At 46.4% G+C, this 26,409-nt stretch overlaps 1 protein-coding gene across 2 annotated transcripts in view; it reads right to left on the reverse strand.

The window, feature by feature from the left end:
* The window catches only part of LOC104354664 (peroxidasin homolog), a 46,137-nt gene extending 19,728 nt beyond the window's left edge, over window positions 1-26,409 (reverse strand). For both annotated transcript variants that reach the window (XM_086474977.1, XM_086474974.1), the window contains exons 1-7: window positions 26,246-26,409; window positions 15,950-16,021; window positions 8,185-8,256; window positions 7,862-7,933; window positions 4,927-4,998; window positions 3,320-3,391; window positions 1,583-1,752 (exon numbers count right to left, since the gene is read on the reverse strand). In XM_086474977.1, the coding sequence (XP_086331103.1) occupies window positions 1,583-1,752; window positions 3,320-3,391; window positions 4,927-4,998; window positions 7,862-7,933; window positions 8,185-8,256; window positions 15,950-16,021; window positions 26,246-26,409 (694 nt within the window). The remainder of the gene's footprint in view (window positions 1-1,582; window positions 1,753-3,319; window positions 3,392-4,926; window positions 4,999-7,861; window positions 7,934-8,184; window positions 8,257-15,949; window positions 16,022-26,245) is intronic.

The following is a 26,409-nucleotide window of genomic DNA, read 5'->3' on the forward strand; positions in this document are numbered from 1 at the left end:
ACTGAGCAAGCTAAACATTTAAAGGATGTGCTAAAATGGGAAGGAATTTATGTACATGGTCTGGAGCACTTGAGCTCGATTCAGCAGAATACCCACCCATCTAACAGTCTGCACGCTCACCAGTGATCCAGTAAAACCAGCTGGATTATTCATAAGATTAAGTGAGAACCTGCCACCTTCTCCAGCAGAAGGTCAGTGCCCGGACTCCTCAGACCGCAAGTTAATGGTTTAGCAACTTATCGCCAGCGTGGGCTGAAACCCACCACAGCCCCACGGCACAAAGTGCCGATCCAGCGCAGATTTGCTCCACTGGCTCACACCTGCTGAAAAGCGGTGGGTTAACTTGATGCCAGCAGGCTTCGTACTGACTCAGATATCAGCTGCCTGCATCGTGAGAGCTTTACGCTGAATTATGCATCATTTGTCCTTCCCAGCTGGCACAACACCAGCATCAAAGCCTAATGCCAGTAAAATCTTCCCACCAGGTGCTCTGGCTAATTTGACAGACACCCCACTGTGTGCCCATGCCTAAACCAGAACAAATTTACATTAACGGCTGTACCGTGGCACCGGGTGTGCGCCGGGGACAGCTCGTTGTGTGGCACATCCACTCGCAGCAGGTCCCACTCCATGTGTCCCCAGCTGCTTTCTCTAGACCCTTCCTATCCCCCCCTCCCTTGAGGTTACAGACCTATTTGTGCCAATTCAGCTCTTTGCATGGCTGCACCCTACGTTAAGCTGTGAAATGGTCAAGAATCCAAAAAAAAAAAAAATTTAATAAAATCGTAGGAGAAAAGCTGAATTCAAGGGAGAGCTCTTCAAAATCCAGCTGATCTCACACGCCTAGCTGACAGCATGGCCACGCACACAGCTGGACTGGCATGTCCAGGAGGGATGCTAATAGCTGGCCCGGGCGAGTGGGAACATCTCCAACTGACTCTACCAGCAGCGAAGTACCAGGGAACCAGAGCCGACACTTGCGCCATCCTCCTCCGCCGATGCCTGCGCTTCAAAATCAGAGTTTTGCCTTTTTCTGTGTGAAACGTTTAGATTGGAATTTTTCAGGACAAAACCTTTCGTTTCAAAATGGTATTTTTCAGTGAGGAATTATCTAAATTTAAAGAATTAGGGCTTAACTAAAGCAATACGCTACCACAGGCAAACGAAGCATTCAGCTACCTATCTGCTACGTGTTTGCTTAGATTTTCAGTTGTGTTTCCAGCCATGGCAGCTCTCCCAGTGTTCCCCTTCTGTTCAGCCCAGAGCAGGACATTTCTTCTGGTTGCTGGTTTAGTTGCAGCAGGTCCTTTACTGGCCCTACTCTATCTAAAAGCCAAGCAGCCACCCGCCAGCCAAAACAGAGCTGCCTTCAACCCTCACGCGACTGTCAGCTTTCTCTGCGTTATCCTGATAACTTGTGTGATCCCACTGGGACTTTCCCACTTCGCCAGTAAAAGGAGGGAGAAAGCAGGATGCCAGGACAGGGAAGAAGAAGGAAAAAGGATGGAAGAAGCAATTCCCAGACCAAAGCCCAACTCCACAGGCTTGAGGGTGGCCGGTGGAGGAGTTTGACGTCGCTCACCGCAGTTAAACTCCTGGGCGGTCAAGGTGACGATGGAGCGCCCGTGCAGCTCCCGAGGAGCCTCGCAGGTGGCGGCTGTCTGGATACTGCCCTGCTCCGCGTACGTCTTCAGCAGCTCAGCCAGCCACAGCAAGTCGCAGTCGCAAAGCAAGGCGTTGGAGTCCAGCCGCCTGCAAGGCGAAGGAAAAGGCAGTTCATTCCCCAGCCTCCGACTGCCGCCTCCTGCTCCAGGATACAGGAGGGGAACAGTCCCTCGGAGAGAAGGATCGCTTGCCTGGTTTGCCCTGCGTTCGATTATATCGCAAAGGAAAATTTGAGATTCCCACAAGGTTTAAATTGGATGTTTAACCGAGTCAGAAGGATTTTATTGCAAAACTAACACTACCCACCAGCCATTCCAGTTTCAAATGAAAATTATTCTGTTAAACTGGATCACGCATTTTTGGCTTAATTTGAGGAAAAGAGAGGCACTGAAACACTGGGTTTTCCCCCAGGTTGGAGATCTCAACCTTCCCTGAATTCTGTAAGAAAAGCAGGTAACGCCGCGTCTGCTACAGATTTCCATTCTCTTTTACTCTTAGCTCTAAAAAACTCCCCTTTGGTTTTAGCGTGCATTGGACCAATCTCTTTCTGTGACCAGCTGCTAGAGGCTGTAGCATTTCTGCACCACTATAAGAACTTTTATCACTGCAACGTACGCCTGAACCATGCCGAACGTTGCACCAGGGACCTCCCAGCGCACCCATGCTCTTCCCTCCACCAACTTCATTCCTATGTGCAGTGCTACGCATAAGGATAAGTAAAGGCTATAGGGGGATTAGTTGATGCTTCCCTTCCCACTGACAGTTTTATAGTAGGTGGGTCTGGGCCATTGAAAAAAAAAAAAAGCCATAGAAGAAAGGTCAGATGTTTTCAGGGACAGATATTTGAGAATGTGAGATTTCACACAAGGCCATGATAGAGCATTTTACAGACACCCCACCTTCTTCTCTGACACATACAGACAGCATTTCACAAGTTATTCCCTGTTAAAGAAAAGCGAAGCATTTTACCTGCTTGCAGAAATCACAGAGGGCTGCGGTGAGAAACACATTATTTTATTGTGGTTTAAAATCGTGGCAGAACACCAAAATTCTTTAGTCTTTGCTTTCCCCCCCCCCCCCCCCCAAATGCATCATAGAACCGATTTCCAGAGATCATAAAAGGCAAACAAAGCAAAGCTCTGGGGGAGCTTAAGAGACAGCCAGGTTACATGGGTATAACACGTCAGGGCATTCCGGCGTGGGAGGAGAATTGTGCACCTTGGCCCCCCTCTGAGTATTTTCAATCTCTAGGAAAACAGCCTTTTCTTTTACAACCATGATTTTTCCTTCCACGTTAGGAAAACTGATCTGAAAACATGATCAGGGTCATGTCTTTGACCCAGACTTCCCACATTTTTGAAGGATGTTTTATGGGTTCAAACCATTGTGGGGACTTTCCAGGAACATTCATTCCTGTGATATTATGGAGCTGTAAGAAGATTATAGTTAGATTATAATTAGACACTAGCATGAAGAAACTACTAACTGGTTAAATGAGCTCTCATGTCCAACCAAAACTGTTTTATAAACTTAGCAGTGGCCTTAGAAGTGCAACAACTAGAAGCTTTGCCAACCAGGCACATTTTTGCTCGGGTCCTGGCCATCTGATCAAAGATAAAACACTTGCTCTTTGCAGGCAGTGTTTTTTACTTACAGCCGTTTGAGGGATTCCAGTTGAGAGAATGTCCCTGGATGAATCCTGGAAATCTTGTTGTTGTGTAAGAATCTGCAATGGGAGAGCCCATGCCAAAACATTATTCAGTATTTGCACTAGGCGGATGATAACATCCCAGGTCAAAACTCAGCTTAAATACAAAGGCTGCTCATCAAAATGGAGCTTGGTTTTTTCAGTTTGCTGCGTTTGTTTCCGTGAGCTGCAAGGATTTCATTCATTTGTGAGCGCAACGCAACACACCAAAGTGGAGAGCGGGTGTGGACTGGAAACGGTGACTCAAGGCGTGATGTAACAGGTTTAAACTGGAACCTTAAAGTTCATCTGCTTCGTGCTCTGCAAAGGGAGGAGAAAGGGCACAAAATCCCCACAGACTGGACCCACCCTACGTTTTCTGTGCCTGGGTCAGCTCAGTTTAGAAGGGACCTTTTCTCCCCCCTGCCCCGCAGAAGATAACGGCAATTTTACAAGGGCAGCCGCTGCAGAGTACGCCAGACAACTCATGCCCTAGACTCAGCGTAGTTATTAACCCAGATCCATGAGTAAATCTAATTCAGACAACAGCAGCCTAAGCTGGGCTTATCTCTGAACAAAGCTGAGGCAAAGTCTCACTTCCAGAGTCTTAGCACACAGATAAGGCTCCCCAGTTCTCAGGAAAAAAATCCTAATTGCGCTAAAATGCATCAATGGGGATGAAAATGGGATAATTAGCTCTCCATTCCCATAATGGACGGGGAAATTTAGTTATGTCGGTTACATCTAAAACTCAAAAGAGACCATTGATAAAAGATAGGAATCAATTTTAGTAGATGGTGGAACTGGAAAGAAATACAAAAGCAGCACAGCTTGTGTGCAAATGACTGCATACACACGTGAGTTCTGCCTAGTTGTCCAGCTTGGATGCTCACAAACCTTCCTCTAAAATTTAAATCCAGAATTTTTTTTGGATCAAATACAGCGACTGAGATCAGCCACGGTGTACTGATCCAGGTCTGAATTTTCCTAAGGGTGTCTGGATCCCACAATTTTGTTTGCCTAGCACGTACGGATATAAGGCACATCTCCATGCAGCATAGAAGGGTCTGTTGGTTTCGCCACGGAGTGGGAACCACCACATGATCCTTTGCCCTAGTGGCTACTACTCGAAGCAATCCCGGCGAGCAGGAAACACAGGGCTTCGTTTCCTAGCTGCTTTCAAGGAGGCGTGTTTTTCTTGTTAGACTTTCTTCTGACTTTATTCCTTTTCCACCCCCTTTTGCTTGTACACACTGCCCAACAGTGACTCATGTTGACCTTATGGTCAGAGTAAAATTTCAGTTGGCTTGGCTATCTGTAGGACTTTCTGCAGATTTACCCCTACTTAGGTGGAAACATGAACGTAACACAACATGGGAAATTCCCTTCGTTTTCTCAGTAACCCTCCTACTTGGCAAGTATGTAAAATCTCCTCCTTCAAGGAAGCTTCTTTGTCCTCTCCCTCCATTTTGAAGACCACACTTCATGCTACAAGAACTGTTGCACAAAAGGATTTTTTTTTTTCCCCTTCTCCTCACCCCCTTACTCACAAGAAAGCTCCCGTCCTTACTTACAGCCTTTCAAGTTTAGGCAGGTCGCTAAAAGTCTCCGGCTCCAGACTTTCCAGGTTGTTGAAATGCAGGTAGCTGTCGCACAGAAAAGCACAAAGGGCAGGCTTACAGACTGCAATTTAAAATCTGATTTTCCAGATCAATCCACCAACACCCAGCAACGGGTCACCACACATCTCAGGGCAGATGTGGAGAAGCCAGCAACCACTTCAGCATCTCCCCTTCCCACGTGCAAACAGAGCAGCCAATATTGGCTTTTCCCTACCCTGTCAATTATTTAATCTCTCTCTTGATCTAAAACACACACAGAGAGCAGGACAGATTTGCTCTTCCCTGAAGCCTAAGACCATCACCATCACTGTGACTTGCCTGTTGCACCGTTAAGGGTCAGGATGAAACCACCGCCCACGAAAAGCCAGCAGCAGCTGCTCCCATCTCAGCACCGTATGGGAATTTTCCCTGCCTTTCCCCTAGTGCCTCGGCATTCCCCAGCACATCCTTGGATCGTTGAGGAGGAAGAAACAGCCTTACTACAAGGCACCTTTATCCCAGCCTAGGAATTGCAATATTTCTGAGTGGGATCATGAGTTTGCTGAGAATTAATTTGTAAGAAAAGGCCCTGAACAACCTGATAAAACTCTGGAATTGGTCCTGCTGAAGGTGGGACTGGAGATATCCAAAGGTCTCCTCCAGTCTGCATTTGTCTGTGATTCTAACAGAGGTTCCCAGCACGTGCATCCACCCAGCAAGAGCAGAAACATCTGGAAACAGCTGTCACCAGGCTATTCTGTTTCTGCGGAGGGAAGGCATAGTCTCCAAAGACAGAGGTGGTTCAGTCAGCTGGATACTTGGGCCTAAATGACACACGACCCCAAACAGCCCAGTTCTTGCTAATTCAAGTTAATATTTTTAGTTCCACTAAAACCTCAGGCATGACCTGGGAAACCTTCTGCACTGCCCCGGGTCACCCCTGGACATCAGCAAAGAAAACCTGGGATAGGCAGAGCCACACACCCCGATACCTGAGACTCCCTGTTCCCATCAGCTGTGACATCCACCGGCATAACTGACACGTTCCTGACCTTTAGATGCGTTTCAGTTGCTTTCAAAGTTGCCTCAACTCTTCCTCCTTACCGTTACACAGGCATAAGTTTCACAGCAGACACCGATTAATCACGGATCTACAAATACTCGTTCTGCTATTGTCACTGACTGCGTTGAGGAATAATTGCCTAAGCCGCCGCCACATGGCTGTTTGATTTGTAATGGAAGGATTCATGATAAATGCTCCGCTATCAGAGCACAAACCGAGAGACAATGACTCAGATTCTGCAGTGGAGGGCAACAGTGGGGAGAGACGTATGTGCTTTAATAAGTCTCAGATGTCTGCTGTCGTTGCTCTGGACCTTGAGGAAAGCATCTGATACTGTCCATCAACCCGGTTATAGTTTTTCTTGAAAAGCTGGCTTGTGGGGTACAGGAAAACGGGGTAGGATTTGAGCAAAGCTAATTCTTTTGGAATCACGCCTGCCTCAGATTGAAAACAGATGGGACTTTCAGTGGGTTGTTTGTTGGTTTTGTGGGTTTGTTGGTTTTTGTGTGGTGTGTTTTTTTTTTTTTTTTTCTTTTATTCGTGACATCAAGTCTGGAACGCTCATTGTTAAAATATCACTGTGGCCAGCATCACCTCCTCTCTAAGCACAGCTGAGCTGGTATCTGCTCCCTATGTTTTCTCCCAGGCATCCCTGCTGAGCTGGCTGATGAAAAAACACCGTACACAAGGCTGGTAGCACACCTACTATTAAGCTTGCCTGAAACTTCCAGTTATACCCTGTCCACTTCTGCTGTCAGCCTGGAGAACGAGCCGGATCCTATCCCTTTTATGGCAAAATCCTTAGTTACACTCCAGCCCTACAAACGCTGCCTCTGGGGACAATCCATGAATTAGAACAGTCTCACCTTTGGTCCCTGTTCTCCAACCATAAAAATAATTCCTGTACTTCAAATCTCCACACTCACACTCTCTCCACAAGCACACGTGCATTTACAGACAGGCACATAATATATCACGACCCCTGGCATGAAAAATCCAATCCCAGTTTAGCAAGATGCTTTAGAAGGGTCAGACCTCAGTCTTCCCATCTCACCTTGAGCATGGAGCACTAAGAGACAAACCCCAAAACTTCTTTGAATGAACAGCACAGATTCGCCATACGCGGAAGGGGAGCAAGTAAGGACTGCTGGAATGTCACTGTGATGGGCTCCAGCTGCCACGAAAACACACGAGGCTCGCTCATCCCAGACTGCCACGCAGCTTGGTGGGAAGGTCATTACTTTGTTTGGATCCATCATCTTCCCCCCGCTGCAGTTTCCAGATGCTTTACAGCACGTGAGCACCACCACTGCTCCCACAAATACTCTCAGCCTGCACTCCAGCCCTTCGTTTTCAGCAAAGGTTTGGATAAGAGGGAAACTCGACCAACACCCTCAATTCAAGCAAAGGGCCAGATCCCACTCTCTGCTCCAGGAGTCCCAGCAGACATAAAGACAGCAGGCCAGCTGCCCTTCTGCTTCAAGCCATCCTACAGACCCCTATCTCCTCCCATCGTGAGGTCCTTGGATGTAAAGGGAATCAGAAGCACAGCTGGGCTCTTCCTATGCTCCAGAGGTTGAGAGTCAGAAGAAAACATATGGGACGTCAGTAGGAAGAGACCCCAGCATTAACTAACCAAAATCAGTACTGGGACCAGCTGTTTTCAGAGTGAGCCAGCGTAGTCTTGCAAAGCGGGATGATGAAACAGCAGAAGCCTCATCCTACTCCTTGCTAAGTGTCTGGTACCCTCCACTACTGGAAACACAGCACTGGGGTTAGAGGAGCCAATAAATCAGCTCTTAGGCACGTCACACTCGGCAACAAACAAGGCTCGTTTGTACTTACAGCTGTTCCAGAGACCGGAGCCCGTTGAAGGCATGTTGCTGGATGCTCTGAATTTCGTTTTTATAAAGGTAGCTTTCAAAAGGAAAGAACAAAACAAAGCATTAGACTAACTGCTCAGCAATCATGTTTTACAGCGACACAGGAAAGAGCTCTGAACCTAACCCAAAGCACAGCTTGCCGACTGAATTCAAGGGCAACGTTTTATAACTGCGCCATTAACACCCAGAAATTGAGCACAGAAAATACATCCCCGATTGGCAGAGACATTAGAACGGGTTGTTAAATTTCAAAGAGGTAAAGAAATTACTGAGCTCCCAACTCACAGGTATTTCAGGTTCTCCAGATCTTCGAAGGATCTTCTTGCAATTTGTTTTATCTGGTTATTGTTCAGCAGCCTGTTCAAATCCAGAAAGAAAAGCACAACCGGTGAATTCAGCACATGAGAGACTCGTGGCATTTGTGCCCGCTGAAAAAACCTCAACCTGTGTTTTGCAGTTTGAGGTTCGAACAGGTTAGCAGATCAAAGTTTGGATACTCTCATCAGCTAAGTCAACAAGAAGGTTTCTCACTCAGAGGTGCCAAGTGCTTCCGATACGTACAGCGTGCAAAGACTTTTCTTTACCTTTTGCCACGGTGGTTTTCATCCCAAAGTTACCAGTTTGGCCAGGAAAGGGATGAGGGTAATGGAGACAGAAGGAAGTGGAGGGGAGAGGGAGAAATTAAACCATTGCTGCCACCCTTGTACAACCGCAACAGCTCCTGAAGGTGCGTGGCTGCGTTCAACACCGTGTGAGCAGGGGCACGCAGGGCCAGGATTTAAGAGTACAAATGCAGTTTAAAATACCAGTTCACAGTGGAGTTACAGGAGTTATAAAACGATAACGCTTTGTTCGAATCACTTTGTATACAAATATGTGCAAGCGAAAAACGAAGAAACACAGATCTGACTCCTGAGGCTATTCAGGGAGAGCCTCTTTCGATCGGGAGCGCCTCGTGCCAGATTTTAATACAAAACCTATGGACAGCATCGCCTTGGCAAGCGATCCCCGACTTGTGTGTGCAGTTGCCATGACTGTGCATGCAAACGCTGGCCGGTGCCAACGACCAGAAACACAGCTCGACCTTGTAACAACCACGCTGCGGGCAACAGCGGTAACCTCTTCTGCAGCCACTGCCAAGGCCACCACCGAGAATATATAAATCACTTATAAATAGCTCTTTAATATACAACGTTTAACTACGCACCGTGGCTGCCCAGCCCCACTCCTGCGGGCTTTTTGCCGTGGTAGCCCACTGATGTTCAGATCCGGCAAACCTCATTGCAGAGCTGGTGGAGCTCATACCAAATGGCTCAGAGAAAGGATTCCACCAGCGACAATTATTTTCGAAATTATGGAGATGTGGATAGAGATGAGAGCTGGGACCACGTACTGCAAGGATTTCTTTTTCAAGTGCTGTATGAAAAACTGCTATTCCCTCTGCAAGCAGGCAGACAAAGTTGGGTCAAATTCAACACGTGCACCTTCTATTTCACAAGCTCCTTTTTGTGATGGCTACGCTCCTCACAAACCATCTGCCACCAGACAGCAGGTGAGAAGCCTTTCAGCACTTTCCCAGCAGTACAGTCCCATCTTCTGCCCCACTTTGCTGGAGAAAAGAGGATAGGCAGCGCATCAGCCAGCCTCTGGCACTACAAGCAAAGGTCTCTTCCTGGGAAGAACAGTTTGTGCAGGTAAAGGATGGAGAGAAAAGGCATAAAGACACAGGGAGAAATGGGAAAGGAAGGTGAAGATAAAAATCAAAGGCCTCGGGGACGCAAAGATGAAAGATGTCAGAAACGCACACGTGTTACGGCAGCTTCGCAAGTTACCGCCAGGCATCTGAGTCACGCCAGCTTTCCACCAGCTTGTTCTCTGGTGGAGTATTACATTAAGGGTCCAAAAAGCATGTGAGAAACTCAAGTGCAAAGAAACTTTTGGAAGTCAGAATAATAAGGGGTTGAGAAAAATCTCAGCATCCTTGATCTGACCACCCTCTCTTGATTAGCTACTCTACCCTGGATGCGAGTGCCACTACCAAAGTGAACGCTGCCAGGGTCGTGGACCAGCAGCCTGAAGAGGTCAAGGCAAAAAGTTGCTGGAAAGTTTCTGCACAGCTGGAAGCAATGGCTCAATACACGCGGCTGAGGTTAAACAACCCGATTTCGCTCATAAGGATGCAAAAATGATGTCAAGTCCTTGGAACACAGGATCCTGCTTTGACAGCCAGATAGGCTGAGTGGAAATACAGCCCATGAATACCAACCCAAAGGTTTATTTGATGACTGAACACCCAAGGACTGGAAATAACTGCTTGAGAGCAGCACGGGAGATGGTTTTTGTCTATTTACCCACAGGACAAAGACAACACAGGCACCAACCGTGCACACTTCCTTCCCTGCCCTCTATCAGTGCGCTTTCATCTTCAGCCAGGGAAGAGTGAAGGCAGCTTGTTCTCTGTTGTCTGATCCTTGGCCCTGCTTCTGAGGATGCCAGATGGGCTGACAGGCAGGTGCCAGCTCCAACATCATTCCCACGGACGCAGGTACCTGTCCCCTGCCACACAACTGGCATCGGCCCCTTGTTTCACAGGGGACAGGAGACAACAACGAGGCGAGCAGGTCCTGGGGGCAGGGTCACACCAACAGCCTGAGCAGCCCCCTGCACCACAATGGTCTGGACACCTTCACTGACCCTTTCTCTTTAATGCAATGAGTTCAAATCAGGACTGAAGTCCAGCGGGGATTTCAAATTGCAATATGTTGTCTGACTGCATTTTGATGCTATTTAAAAGCATTAACCTAGTCCACTTTGTTGTCTTGGCTATTTAGGTCAGTTCAAGGGGGTGTGATCCGTGATCCAAGCCAACTAAGACAAATTCTGGAAGTTCAGATGGCATGCAGTACACAGGCCTCTTATCTCATCGTCTAATACTTAAGAATTCGTTCATTGCCTGATTAGAGGTTAAAAATCGCATGGAAGAAGCTCTCTCTGTTTCCTGTTTCAGGATTCCCCATTGTAATAGAAGGATATGTCCTGGAAAAAAATCAAAAATGAGATAATTTATGAGGTCCATCACAGTCCACATATTCCAAAATGCTGCTTTCAGAGAAATCCATTGACAAGGCAGCACATCTGGCTCCTAGAAAGGCTTTAGAGGGCTTGTTCACGGCTGTCTGCTCCTTGACTTCTGTGCAATTCACCCGGGCAGAGAAGCGTGCAGAGCCCTGGCATGACCCAGATATCGACCCCAGCTGCAATCCATAGCAAATCACCCCAATTCCTGCTAACGTTAAAGATGACGGAATGCTGGGATCTACTGCTAACTAGATCTGCTGGCAATAAATGCTCTGGCAGACAGAAGCTGGAAAGATCATTATCAACACATGTCTTAAGTGTACCCTTTAGCAAGACAAGCTAAATTAAAAGTATCAGAATTACGTTTCCTGGAGCTTATCAAAAGATAGAAAAATGATGTGGCATTCCCCTGAATTGCGCTCCAAATGAGTAGGAGGACTCTATCACAAAGGGGTTTTTTTCCTGAAAAATCCTTCTGGGAGGTTTGAGATAGACAAGCACCGCGAGATCTGGCCCAGGTTCACTAAGAGAACATTTTACATGCAGTTTCCTTTAGGTTTTATGACCTGACCGCCCCTCCCTTCTCCTTCCCCACCCTCTCTCCAGGTTGCCAAGCACAGGCTTAAGTTGCATTAAATGGGCCGTTTTCCGTTTTGAAGAATGTATTAAATGATGTGACAGTCCAGAATTCAGACTCAAACAGGGTACTCGTTCCTTTCTTTGCTTGACAAGCCACATGCTACAGTCATTGTGACGTAACAGCTATTTTTTTTCCTCCCGCCGTTAACATTTCTGTTAACGTACTGTATTTAAAGGGGGAGAAAAAGTGAGTTTCATGTTTAGCCATGCATTCTCCCTTGTTGACAGAATGATCTGGAATAACCATTTCCCATATTTGAGGCAGAAACTTCTATTCTGAGATCCAAACAGATTCCGACATACCCTCCTTGCTGGCAGAAAGATGTTCTCTTAAGAGCTACTAGAGGGTTCAAGACAGAGCCTCCACGTTACTCCTGTCATTCACCCCGAAACCCCTTAGAAGTAGGATCCAAAGGAGAGCTGCAGAGCTCACCCAAAGTCCTTTTGGCTCTCACCTGAGCAGAAAGAGAAATATGATGTGAGCAACGACACTGACAGGGCAAAGGCCCAGGCAGAAGCACACATGACGATGTGGTCTCCACAGAGTCCCTGTTCTCTGGGGTGCTCACGCCACAGGCAGAACAAAATATATACTGGGGAAGTGAGGAAAAACTGCTTTGGTCCTAGGGCTGGACATTTCTAAAGATGATGCTGGAGAGACCCGAGTAGCAAACAGTTTGGCTGTGATGGTCTTGGTTTGAAAATACAGCAATTGAGCAACTGGGTCTATACAGCAGGGCGCTGACCTCCTGTGGAAACACGTAAGGGGACAGTCACGCAGGGGTGTCATCACCCATCCCCACCCAAAGATGACCTAAAGGAGCCAAAACTGGAAAGCAATGAGATGCTACGCCTCACCATGGCCTCGCAATGTGTTTGCTGCCTTCCACAGTCCACCGCCTGCTGTGAGCTAATCTTGGGTTAAGTGATGCGGCTGGTGTTGGCAAACTCGAGCAAAACAGCTGCTGAGGAGCTGTGGGTATTTCCTGGATGGCATAGAATATTTTTTTCCCCTCTCTCTCTCCCTGCTACCCCATTTATTTTTTATTTTTTTACCAAGGCAACATATTAAGAGTTTAAAAATACACAAGGGAGATCCTGACACCAGAACTGCACGGGACCTGAGAAGAGGCAATAGGAAGGGATGAGGAAACCTCACAACTCCAAGACCTTTAGCCCCAAGAAGACTTCTCCAATGCACACAACATTGCAGACAGCCAAGAAGCAAGCTCGCAGTGGTGCAGCATTAGGATAATTGCTCATTACTGGGGTGTTCTACCAGGAGTCCCCAGCCAGACGCATACAACGACCGTATCTCTTCCACAGACAAACAGGGCTCCCATATTTAAGTTTAAAGGAGTGCTCTGTAACCTATCAAATCTCCCACACCAGGGAGAGAAAAGAAGAGAGGAGAGCCAGGGGAAGGAAAGTTCGAACTGTTGAAAAGCCCCACTGGGCACTCATGGCAGGCTCCTCCTCTGTCAGTCTCACAGCCCACCTCCCCACATCCAACGCAGGCTACAAAGGTTTCCTTATCAGGGTGGTTTATCAACTGTCAAACTCTGATATACTACAGCCATCCTGCCCAAAAGGAGATGCAGAACAGAAGCTTCACCAGGATCTGGTGCCCTTCCTCTGTGAGGCCAAAGCATTGTAGGAAAAGGCTTTTAAAAACATTTTATTTGCTTGAGGAACATTTATTTAAATCCCATGGCAGAAAACTGCAAGCTCAGAGTTCTGCATGTGGAACCTGAGCTACTCTGACCTCCAAACCTCTTGCTTCAAATATCCCGGCCAAACTTTCCCAGCAAGTCTCTCAGGGATTTTAAAGCATCTATTCTCTTTATCACTTGAAGACCTACACGAGTCCTAAGGCAAAAGCTTTCCATCTAAGAAACATCAGGAAGTTCTTCAGCTCTTGTCAGTTTTGATGTGGAAATTGGACAAACCAAAGCTCCTGGAAAGAAATTTGCTTTAGGAGTGCGAGGTCTGACGTTCTCTCATTCAGTTATCAAGCTCCTCATCTGTGGGAGTTAACTAGGAGTGTGAGAATAACTGATTTTTCCAGTTTGCTGGCCAGACTGGGAAATAGAACAAAGCAGACGACGTACTACCTAAATGCAAAGGTTTCGTTTGCAAAACCAGCTGATTTTCAGAATTCAGATACAAAAATGCAGTATTTTGTTACAGCAGTGTTTCACCTAGTCCAGTATTTCAGCTCTGACAGTGGCCATAGGATGCTATCTAGGGAAAGCAGGAGAGCCTGCCCAACTGTCTGTACAAAACACACTCTTCTTACTGCACTGACACCCATAACCGTGAGATAGGGGTGGCATGTCTATTCCCTTTAGTATCTCTTCATGGACTTGCTGTCCTTGAGGTCCCTGTCCAGGAGGGCGTGGAGCCAGAAAGCAAGAATTGGACAAATTCTCAAGGCATAAACAGGTTTTATAGAGAGACAGGTATTCCTATCTCAGCCAGGCTTCGTATCTACATCTGGCTTTACGCAGAGTGGCAGAGTCAGAAAGAAAGAGGCAGAAGTCCTGCAGATGTCACGGACCTGCCTAGACCAAGGCACTGCCAGGGCAGGAACTGGGATCTCTTACAAAACTCCACAGGTCGGGCGGAGCGTCTCTCCAAGTGAAGGCCTGCCAGCACCCTTAGCTTCCCCAGGGTTCGGCTGAAACTAGCCTGGCGGTCCTGCCGAGCTGCCTGCCAAACATCTGTCTGCATCACACACAGATGACATAATTTGGAACAGTTTTTCTCGACTCAGGAGAGCTTCAGACGTGGAAGAGCAGGTCTGGAGATCAAGATGCCTCAGTAGAGCTTTGCGAGGAGGTAAAACCCTACGGACCCAGACGCTATTTTCTCTCTTGATATTTTAGTCACGTTTATCACCTTATCCGACCCTATCTCAAATGACAGAAATCCATCCAAAGTATCCTTTCTCTCTACTATTTTTGGTAATCAAGTACCACGTGGTGCTGTTTGGGAGACTAACACGGGCTGTTCTTGTGCTCTGGAGGAACATGATCATCGGCAATACAGTTTTCTACCAGTCTACTAGTCCAGCAGCTGTCCTATGAGCAGGGGCCTGGGCCACCACCAGGGCACTCTGAAGCATCCTGCAGCCATGGTTCCCACACACCATCTCTAGCAAACAGTGATTTTTTTTTTTTCCCCCAATAGATAGTTATTGAACAGGGGTCTGTGATAATGTCCTGCTGTATTCCCACTCTTCCTACAACTTCTCACAGTTGACTGAATGCCTTATTGACCAAGTCTTCCTTCTTTCAGCATTGCCATCTTTACAGGATCAGGGACTCCAGATCTCTCAAGGTCAGACAGGGAAAAAACAACCCCACCATCTGGACTTCCCCTTGCCATTTGGGACCGTGAATGTACGAACCCAGGAAACCTGAGCGCGGCTGCTGTGCAGCACGGGTTCCCAAGCGAGCCGGTTTGCCTCACAGAGAGATTCGAGCTTGGACCTGGAAATCTTAGAGCTGTTAGCGCCGTGTTGCAGCTCGAATAATCAGATCTGAGTCTCAACAGGCCAATTACATCCAGCACAGTGCCGTGCTGACACAGCTTCTGTTCCTGATTTGGGAGCTGGTTTGTTTTCAGCTTCTTGGCTACACGGCGCAGATGTACTCATATCTCTCTTCAAACCCTCAGCCTTACAGCGGCAAGAAGCAGCAAAGGCTCCCACGATTGCCTTTGAGCAGAGCGAGAAACTTGCGAGCAGAGCAGTATATCACACTGACGGGAGCGTGCCTGCTCTGGCTGGGATGCAAGACTAAAGGAATCGCTTTCTACTCCCATTCCTACCTGCAGCAGGGTAGGGGTAGGCCTTTATTCCAGGGCAAGGCACGGGGACAAGAGGGCTATCGGAAGGACGCACTCTCACTTCAGCCAAACTCACGTAGAGCAACTAACGGGGTTTGTGCAGTTAAGGAGGCCATGGAAAGGAAGAAGCTTTTAACACATCCCTCTGCTGTCTTGATCCCAGGCCAGAACGGCTTTTACGGGCTACTCTAAGGCCATACCTGCTGAAACATCCTCAGGCAGCGACAGCATCAGGATTTTAAAAACTTTTTTTAAAAAGACAAGTTAATTGTGAAAAATGAGAGTTAGGAAACAGCATAGTTCATTAAAAAGGTAAGAAACACGATCTAGGACACGGAGAATTTTAAAGCTTTAGCTGGATATGCACAGCTTGGCTGAAATACCTAAAAGATCAAGGCCATCTTTAAGCCATTATAGGGGACAGCACTAACACAAGTAATAAACAGATAACCTCACTGCAGGATCACGGACTGGAACTTACAGCGTGTTGAGGTTCTTCAGTCTTCTGAAGGCTCCGGGTTGTATCTCCTTGATGTGGTTGAAGCGCAAATCTCTAAAAGCAGAAAATACAATCATTGCTCTCAGGATATAAACAAACCATTAGCAATCAGCATCATCCACAGGAGGAAGGGAGGAGGGCTCCTGGCAGAGTTTATCATACCAGGCCTACATGAGCTGGAGAAATGGAGACAAAGACAAGGGGTAGGGAATGGCGAAGGAGTCAGGATGAAGGCTGGGGTCTGCTCCTGTCTGCAAAGTCAGCCAACAGCCAGGACAAGCCTACATTTACAAAATTCATCTTAATTTCACAGAAAACTGAAGACTGAAAGGACTCAAGTGATCATTTCCATGAACACCGGACAAGGCCTGCTGCTCAGCACCCCAAGTTCACGTGCAATTACACTCGCACCTCATACTGATTTGTAGAGGAACGCACATCATCGCGTGGACCGATTTTTCAGCTCCCTAGCAAAATTATCTTTGCCCTAAAATGGTTAAATCTGATCAAATAACCTCATATAATAAGCATTTCACATTCTGCTCCACAATGCTCCAAGACTTAGAACAGCTTATCGCTGCCTGCATTTCAAATTTGTGCCAACTTCAATTAGAATTAGTGGAGTCCAGGGGATTCTGGCAAATTTCAAGGGCTGTCCGTGTAACTACATCGACTCGGAGCCCTAAACATGGGGTTTTGATTGCTAATGAGATAATAAAATAAGAGCTAAGTGGTTTAACCTGGTTAACCAAGTAGAAACACTCCTATAGGGAACATGCATTGATTTGGCACCTTCTGTGGTCCAGCGTATTACAACAAATCACAGAAGACTGACAAGTGTGTTTTGCTGCTAGTTTCTATCCAAAGCACAACAATGAAGTTGCTTTTTTTTCCCCCTCCTGCACTGCCTGACCTATTGCATCTACAGAATATGCAGCTATTTCTCGGTTTAAGGCAGCCTTTTAAGGGCATTCGATTTAAGAGGTAAAACACACAAGAGCATGCTGAATCGCCCGTCATTCTGGTGGTAAGTCACAGAGCATTTGGAAGCAGAGTTTAAAACAAGAATTCTTCAAGTAGCTACAAGTTCAACACTTATTTTTAGAACAGGCATCAACAAGAATCGTGGCCTTTATAAAATTAAGATTAGGAAGAGGTGCATCCACTGCAGGTGGCTGTAAACTTGAACTGACAGCGAGTAACCAAGGGGGCTGAAACATCTTTGAGCAATTACTGGAGAAGATGACAGTCAGTAAACAAAGCTGATTTTATTTTAAGATTTAATGTTTAGTTTAACAGTTTGCAAACCCAGTTATTTTATGTTAAAAATTCCCCACTAAATCTTCTCACCTTTTAAGCAGAAAATGCACAGTGTTTTTGCTTAACTCCAGTTACACTGAAACATTAAACCTCTGCCTTGTTACCCCCTCGTTATCAGTGAATTCAACAGAACACATGCCAGGGGAAGTTACCTTTTCTGTTGGTTTTTTTTTTTTTTTCCTCTTTCTGTAACTTTCCAACTTTGAATAAAGGAATGAGAAGACTAACACAGGGAGAAGTCTCCCCCCTTTCTTAGTATTGCACAGAAAAGAGTTAAGAGGCCAGGAAGGAACACAGCTTCAATATTTCCAAAAAAAAAAAGTGTTGGAACTGTAATTTACAAGCACTACTTGTCCACTGCAAACTGCAGTCCCGAAGGATCACCCTTTGGAATTGCAGTTTTTTAAACAGTAACTTTACCTTTGACATTTTCTGTTTGGCTTTACTTGCATTGCTTCAGATGTGCGTTTCTTGCTCTTCTTGTTGGAAGGTGTTACAGACCCCTCTTCCCCAACGATGGGAATTTGAGGATATCTGCACGGATTTTGCGAGGCAATGGCTGACACCACGAAGCCAAATACAATTAAACATTGGCAAAGGTGACAGCACAACACGCTGACTATTCTCCACTGCCTCATTAAAAGGAAATGAGGAAAGACTAGACCGTGGAAAAAAGGTGAAGAAATGCAAACTTGATTTACACACTGCAACGCACAGACACCAACTCCGCCTGCCCCAGGGGGCTGTAAAGAGCGGTGTAATTAGTCCAGGCAGCTGGCTACAGGTAATAGGGAACATAACAAATAAATGGAAGAAATACACAGGGGTCAGGGCTGAGGCTGTTGATGCTCATGGAAGGCAGCGGGGAGCAGGCAGCGAAGTGTAAAATACCACTTTGTGTCACAGGCTGCAGGTGGGGGGGGGGGGGGGGAATAATCAGACTATTTTAATGAACAAAGACAACTGCAATCCTTCACACCCCAGCATTCACACATAAGCACGCAGCTTCCACAGCTGAAACCAAAAAAAGCAAAACCCAGAACCACAGGTGACTGAAAACATCTCTGAAAACCCAGAAAAATAAACCACAAGCTCCTCAGCTCCCAGGGTTGTTTTCAGTATCGGTCGCTTGCTGAAAACAACTGCTCGGAAACGGTGCTCTGGAAGTTTGCACGTCGTCTCGAGCTCCCTAAGCAAGCCTGGCCTCCCAGGCAGTGGGTGTCTTCACCTGCAAGAGCAACGAAGCAACCCTGGGCTGCAGAGCCTGGCAGGAGTGACCCTGTGTCGCTAACGGGGGTCTCACGGCTGTCGCTTGGCTGGATCATCTCTCAGTAGTGCTCCTGCTGCTGGAAGCACATGGATGGAGAGATGCCTCCTGACAGCTCCCACTGCCGGGCGAGCAGCGGGGGTCTGGTTTTATGCAGGAACTTCTCCCCTACACCATCCCCAAGGAGCATGTAATAAAACTTAACTTATTATTCTAATGAAACATCTTGATTTTTCTTCTGCTTTCTGTTCCAGACAAGACCTTCAAATGATTCTCTGGACCCCAGCTATCTTGCACTCCTCTGGAAAGCTCACTCTCCCAGTTTGTTCTCCATCACACAAAGGCCACAGCTTTCCCCACAGACAAAAGAGGGAACTGAAAGTCTGCATGTCTACGCTGAGCACTTCAAGAAATGATGTAAATCAACTGGAGAGAGTCCAGAGGAAAGCAATGGGAATCATCTGAAGTCTAGAAAACATGACAATGAAAAGAACTGAAATGTCTTCTTTAGCCATAGATACAGCAACTAGGTCAGAACATTGCTACAAATAGAAAAGGGCAAATAGTCACTGACTAAAACTGCAGATTCAGATTTAAAAAAAAAAAAAAACCCACCTTAAATAGCAAGGCTAATAAAACACTCAGGTGACCGCAGGCAAGACAGGCATTAACCACGTTGGGTTTTAGGTAGGTGGATCCTGCCCTGGAGGCAGAAGGCTGGACTGCTCCCTGTACCCACGACAGTGGCAAAAAGACATTAGTGTGGATGTCCCCACACAGCAGAGAAAGCCCCTGGAGACACAGAGGAACCCACCTCTTCCTCCTTAACCAATGCATTAAAGAGCGCCAACACTTTGGCTCATCCATAGGGTATTTTCTCCAGCCCTTGCCTCAGCCTGAAGGTTAGCTGGTAACGAACGCCACACTGGGCTGCACCGGGAAATTCCTGGCTTGCATGTATTTGACTGAGAACATTCCCGACTGAGTTTGTCCCCTCTCACACCGAAATGCTGGTTTCTCTCTATTCCCAGGGCACTCGCTCTGAAAACTTCACGTTTCTTTTCACGAACAAGTGTGCTTTTTACAGGAACCCACCACACAGCTTCTCCCATGCCAGCCCGTTCCAGCCGCTGTCTGCACCAGCAGCTGGGCTCCCTCACTCCCGCCTGCTGTTTTCCACCTTGGAATTTGGAAACAGGGCGGGGGGGAAATAAATCCCTTGTGATTTAACTCTCCCCCGTGTTTTCAAGGCAAACAGTCTGGGATTACAAGATACTTTTCAGCAAGGAACAAAGGTGATAGCTGCTGCTAAAGGATCCCAGATCCTCCTCTACCTTCACACAGTGCCTGGGACAGCAGCTGTCCTGCATCACACAATACTGATCCCTCCACACAATACCAGCTTGACTGGCTCAGCAGAAAATCTCACCAAACCCTCCTGCCAAAGCACCATAGCTCTGACAGCAAACTGGGATGGAAGACATGGATAATCTAGGACCTGCTATTGAAATAACTCACCTTTTCTCATCTGGGGAACTCTTAACCCCATTGCAGGGGCTTACCAAAAATGCCAGAATTTGCAAATGGATGGGGAAACGGGTCTTTACAGAAAGACACTTGAATCTTTCTGATCCTCTCAGCTGCTATCAGAACCAGCATTCCTGAAAGCATTGTGTTAAATCATTATCAGTGATCAGCATATAAAGCAAACAATGGCTTTTACAAGAAACTTCCACTTCTGTTTAATCTATTTAGGCTTTTACAGAATCATGTATTACTATGTTAACTAAGCAGATCATTAGCTACAAGAGGTACTGCAGTTCCATGGAAATCACTGGGTTTCTTTCATTGAAGCATCTTTTGTGTTCAAATCGTTGTGCACAGCAATGATGCTGACAGTTCTGGACCATTTCACCCAGAACTGGTTGAGTAAGTGGTAGCCACCCAATCACTATCAACAAAGACACCGAGAGTAAAGGTGGTTTTACAAAGAGAGAGAAGACACTGAGGTTCCTTCCAGTGTTTTCTGGGGAACAGAGGGTGCGAAAGACATCCTAAACACAATTTTTAAGTCAAGTTTCCCATATGTAAGAAGAGCCAGAACGTTTATCAGAAAGATTCTCATTTCTCTTACTTATCCGCAGAACATCGGAGTCAGCTCTGCAGGTTCCCCCATCCTGCCAAACAGCTCCAGTCCTGGCAGGAAGGGAAAAGAGCCTTGCTGAGATGGAAATGAAGCCTTCCAGATGCACTGTCATCAGCTCCCCAACTCAGGAATGTCCCTCTCACACACGAGTCCGCAAATGGCTTTAATAAATGACAGCCTTCATCTCCGAACCCCTACATGGACAGCTGAGCATCGCCATCTCTGCTAGACAGATGAGGAGACTGCAGGGAGGCTGAGGGCTGAGGTTTTTTCCAAATCCTGGCTATTTCAGGGGGTACCAGCTTAAGACATCAAGATTTCAAAGCGTGAAGGGGAAGGAAAATATGTTCAGCATGGAAATCCTAGTAACTGAGATTATATGACCAGGGATGAAGCACTGAAGAGCAAGCAGATGCAGAGAGCCTCACGCTGCAGAAGAGGCCGTTGCTCTCTGTTGCACTGCTACACCGCTTACATTGTGAAGTTTTAAGGACGGGCACACTAGATTTTAATGAAGAAATTACCACGGGCATTCCAGAAACCAGCTTTTTAAGATTTCAGCTCCCACGAACAGGGGTCAGATTTTCAGAAGGGCTCCTTCTGCATCATCTGGGCCAGTAATTGGGCAGTGGAGGTACCAAGCTGCTTTGATCCCACCTTTTCTGTAAGCTGGTGTGAATGTTGCACTTCAGAGCCTGGCCCAGAGGGCAGTGCTGGGGCAGGAGGGGTCTGCTGGTGCTTCATCCTTGGTGGAATCACTTCATCACCTGCCACAGAGCATCCCTTTAGCTCTTGCCAGTAAAGGCAGGAGCAAGGAATATCTCCAAAACATAGTTTTCGCCCTGGACACATATTCAAGTAGGGAGATGACACAGCAAACTGCTGGCCTCATCAATCCTTGATAATTTGAGCTAACATGTATTAACAGCTGGTATGGAAATTGGGGTATGCTAATCTAACCAGCTAAGTCTATTCTTGGCTGTTTGTGTGAGCAAGGAGTAGGACTCTCTTAATCTAATGTGTATTTCCTTTGCACCATCTATCGAAGACATTGCCCACATCAAAGGAAGACAACTTTCCCTTCCCCTGAAGTGTGTTCTGACCATGATCTGGAGGGAGTTAAAAGAAAATTTCTGAGTATAAAGATAAATTAACTTTTTTCATGGAGTCCAAGCAGCTGTAGCACCATGCCAGCTTAAATGAACTGCCGGGGCATTCTTTAGGACCGAGTCTCACGTAGTGTAAGTGTCAGCTTTTTTCTTTTTTAAGAGCGTGACCATCTAAGTCTTTACCCAGAATACACACGCACTCTTTCACCAAAAAATATCAACTTCTCCTTAAACAGCACAGGAGAAAAATCCTGGTATACCTACAGGGAGAAGGATGAGGTGAGGCCAGCGAAAATGCAAACACTCAAGAGGAAAAGAGATGAGGAAACACTGTGAAGTTCAGTGAAGGCAGGATTTCTAAACCCCTGCTACATCCCAAGAGTTAAGATGTTTTCCTCAAAAGACGCTGGGATGTTTCTAGGAAGGAAAATGTTTTAAATACCTTCCCTCCCCCTTTTCCTTCCAATGAAGGGAACTTCTATAAACAGAACATACAGAAGACTTTGGCCACCTCTAAAAGGTTTAATGAGGATTAAACACCACAGTGAAAGAAGTCAGAAAGAGATCACACCTGGCACATCCAGCACGCGTGGGTGTGCATTTAACGGCTGCATATAAGACTATCACACGCAGAGGAAATGAGTAATCCGTTCTTCAACCCAAAGCACACGACAGAGACCACAATGGGAGCTGCATTTCCAAGAACTCGTATCCTCAGGAAATCTTTCCCCAACAAACGTATAAAGTTCCTTCGCAAAACTACACTCCTTAAGACAGACTAGAAGAGCTACACCCCGTCCTACTACAGCCTTCCCCTCTGCCGTGCAACGACCTGTGGGAGGAAGAAAGGAACCGAGAGGCCACCAAACAAGCAGCACAACAACGAAGGGAAACAAAACTGGTCATGCTGGCCGTGCTTACACTGCCCAATTAGCAACCAGGTCTGTGAACAACTGGGTCACCTTCAGTTCATGCCAGCGAGGCGTTCAGATCCCAGATACTGCGCTGCCTTTGCTTGTGCCCTCGGCTATGTTTCTCTAGAAGTACTCATTCATTATGTGCTATGCATAATGCAGGAAGGAGAATAACCCATGGATAATTGGATTGCAATCCATTAGCTGCCAGCCAGAGGGGAACTTCTTTCCATGGATTTCTTCTACTCATGCCCACATGTTTCAAAGTTTATTGTTTTAAACGTCACACTGTAGAACAAATGGCTTAGAAGGTTAAAGACCTATTGAAATTTTCTGAGTGTATGTTTCACAGCTGTTCCCTTCTTTGGGCTGCTGGCTAAAAGAACTGCTTGAATCCCAGCGGTAACCAGCAGATCACATCTGGATAATCATGTTCCAGTTGAACAGACAGCAGCCAAAATACGTTTGCAGCTATACACCATGAATTTTTATAGCTTACTTGACTGTACACATGTAGTCATTCCTGCCATCCTATTCTCTGCTCAGGATAAAATGAACAGACTCCATTCCCAAAGATAAATAGCCGATTGCTAAAACCAGACATTGGGCCAGATCCTCAGCTGCACCCAGCTGGGATTGCGAAGGGAGGAGGGAAATGGCGACCAAAGAGGAGCCAATAACAGCTCATCAATCCTGGAACTGGTTCCATGCCAATCCCAGCATCGCTGGGAGAAGGCTATGGGCTGCTCTAAGTTACGCCAGCTGGCTACGGCCCCGAGGGGGCCATCTGCCAACGGGGCTTGTTGAAGCACAGCATGTGCCGGCTAGAAGACTTCCCCACTCTTCAAGGATTGTTAGAGAGAGGGTGGCACGGAGTCATGGAGGTCAGAAAGTCCCAAACTCCCAACTTCAAAGCAAACTCCATCTGGAAACTGCAGCTGTTCTGCAAGGGAACTGGGCTGGAGCCTGGGATCAGTGTTTGTATCTGCAGCCGCAGCCTTGGTCCTATTCATACCAAAGGGCAAATGTGGAAAATATCACAATGCCACATTTTCTGCTCAGAATAACTCCATGGTCAAGCCTATTCTTGCTACAGTTCTGAATGTTCACTCTGACACAAGCATCCTCCCAGGAGAAAGATTAACACACCAAAAAGCTGGAGTAGTCAAGGGCTTGGTTAAGAAGCATTCTTTGATCTCTCACAATTTAAGAATGTTTAATTATTCAAACGCTATTTATAACAGATACAATGAGATGCTGGCTGGAGAATGCATTTACATACATTAGATCTTCAAGATAGCCAGAAAGGCAGGATTTTTACTTGCCACACATCATACACAGGCACATGATCTGCCAACAGAGAACGCTTTGCAGGCTCATATGCCTTTATATCTATGGGGATCTCTGCTCGTTAGTACGGGGTTTGCCTATAGTTATGCAGACAGTATTAAAAGAGAATAAACCAGATAAATCTCCTTAAAAAATACTGGTCTGTGAAGGCAGTCATCTCATTTTGGAATATTACTACTTCTATATCTCACACCTATACCACTTAGTTAATGTTTAAAAACCCTGCCTCCCATTCAAGGCTGCGGCTATCACGTTAAACTAAATAAATCAGCTTTCCAAACGGTTATAAACAGGCAAAACAGGGACCACTTACAAGCAGTGTACATGCAAACTAGTTAAGAGTAGGGGGGAGGGAATTAGGGTGACTGTCTACACTGCACTGGAAAATCTGGCCACCTTTCTAGATTGAGTTTTACAGACAACTGAATGCCACTTAAATTACAGCAAGATACTGCCTGGAATTTTACTAAAGCTGCGAGGACAAGCCATGGACCAGAGTGAGGTTTTGCCCCCTGCAGCACAGAGAATGAGGTATGCTGTTGCCAGAGGGCATTTAGAAACACACCATTCCGGTGCTGAAAACCAGTTGGTGGCCACAGTACATTTCTGTCCCTCTGCACTCAAAGAATCTCTGTCAGAAACACAGTCAGGCTATCCAGTGTGACAGTAAATGTTATCTCACTTCAGAGAACAGAAATTCAGCTTGACTGAGCTCAGAAATATCTCTAGTTCAGCCAACGAAACAAGCTTTTCCCCCCAATAAAATCTATGTTTAAACAAGAAGAAACAAGTTATTTTACTAAAATCAAACAGTGTAAAGGGTATTGTAAATATTTTAATGTTTCAAGATGCAGGGGAATAAGGGCGAGAAAAAGTTTGGTGACCATTGGGCGAGTCAGACTCTGCAAGCTGCTGTAGAGCAGATAACCACTACCCAGACAGTTCGCAACAAGCCGTACCACACTGACCAGTCCCACGCTGTGCAATAACCACTCTGTCACCAGCCTAGGGAGGGAGCAAGTCCAAATTCTGACTGGACCCACGTCAGGGCGAGTCCCAAGTAGCCCAGCTGCAAGCAGTCTCCCCAACAGCACGGCTCTGGCAGACATTTTCCTGTGTGCCACTGAGAACCTCCGTGATTTCCATCCACCAAAGCAGCTCTGGATGGCAGCAATTAAAACGCCAGCATCCTGCCTGCAGCACGGCTGCCAGCACAGAACATGCATTAGCAGCATCAGCGAGGTGTTTACAGGAGAAATGCTGGTAGAGATGTTCTGGCCGAGACCAAATTTGGTTGGTTATAGGCACAGGGAAAAGCCTCCCAAACTGGCGTCGGAAAAGTTTTACAATCGGCAGCAGTTTAAGGAGGAGGAGTAAAGAGATACATTTTTGGACAAGTTTTTCCTACTATTTACAAAAAAGATCTTCCAAATCAAGGGATCAGCTAAGAGTAGCACAGAGGAGAGTATTGTGTCACATGCCACTGCATCTTAAAGCCACCTTTCAGTTTAGGAGTAGTAAAGAGCCACAGCTGCTCTTCTGGATCTGTTTAGGAGTCTCCAAGCATTACGTGCCCTTTTCCTCCACCTTTTCTGTAAGACTGGACTCAGCCAGCAGCTCCCTCACCAACAGGTACTTATTTCTCCAGGAACCTGTGAGTTACCACAACTGTTCCTTTCCAAATAAGCCTGAAGTTTGGGTTGTACAGTTCAGATAGAAACCGGAAAACCAGTACTTAAAGTTTAGGAAAGAATTGGTGTGGTATGCATCAGAAAAAGTGTTTCAGTAGAGACAAAAGCCCAAATTGCTGTATTTCCTCACACACACCCTCCCCCCCCCCATATATAAAGCCTTCTCAAATGTAAACTGTGTACCTTTCTACAAGCCCTGTTTAACACTTGTGACCTCTGATTCTCCAAAACCATCTTCCAGCGATCACTCTGGCATTCCTCTTATTAAATTCCTCAATTCCCTTGATTGTGCTGTTAACAATTAACTGGGGCCAAAAGAAACCGTTTCTTATTTTTGGCTTTAAAATCATGAAACAGTTTGTGATGCAGATAGTTCTTCAGAAAAGGAGGACAAAAAGCATGCCTTTGGCCTTGACTTTTTCTTCCTTCTTTCTAAAGACCAAGCAGGTAAGAAAGGCAGTGAAATTAAATGGTTACTCACAGTATGTTTGTCTGGGGTGGGATATCGGGGATGGCTTCCAACATCAGATGCATGCATCTCACTGTAGTCCTGAAGCACAGGCAGCGACTAGGGCAGGAGCAGGAGAAACTAGGCAAGAGGAGAAAACACAAAAAGCCTCGAAGAGCTGAAGATTTGATCAGCAT

This window comes from Leptosomus discolor, chromosome 17 (genome assembly GCF_034619465.1).
Source record: "Leptosomus discolor isolate bLepDis1 chromosome 17, bLepDis1.hap2, whole genome shotgun sequence".
In the NCBI taxonomy this organism is placed as follows: Eukaryota; Metazoa; Chordata; class Aves; order Leptosomiformes; family Leptosomidae; genus Leptosomus; species Leptosomus discolor.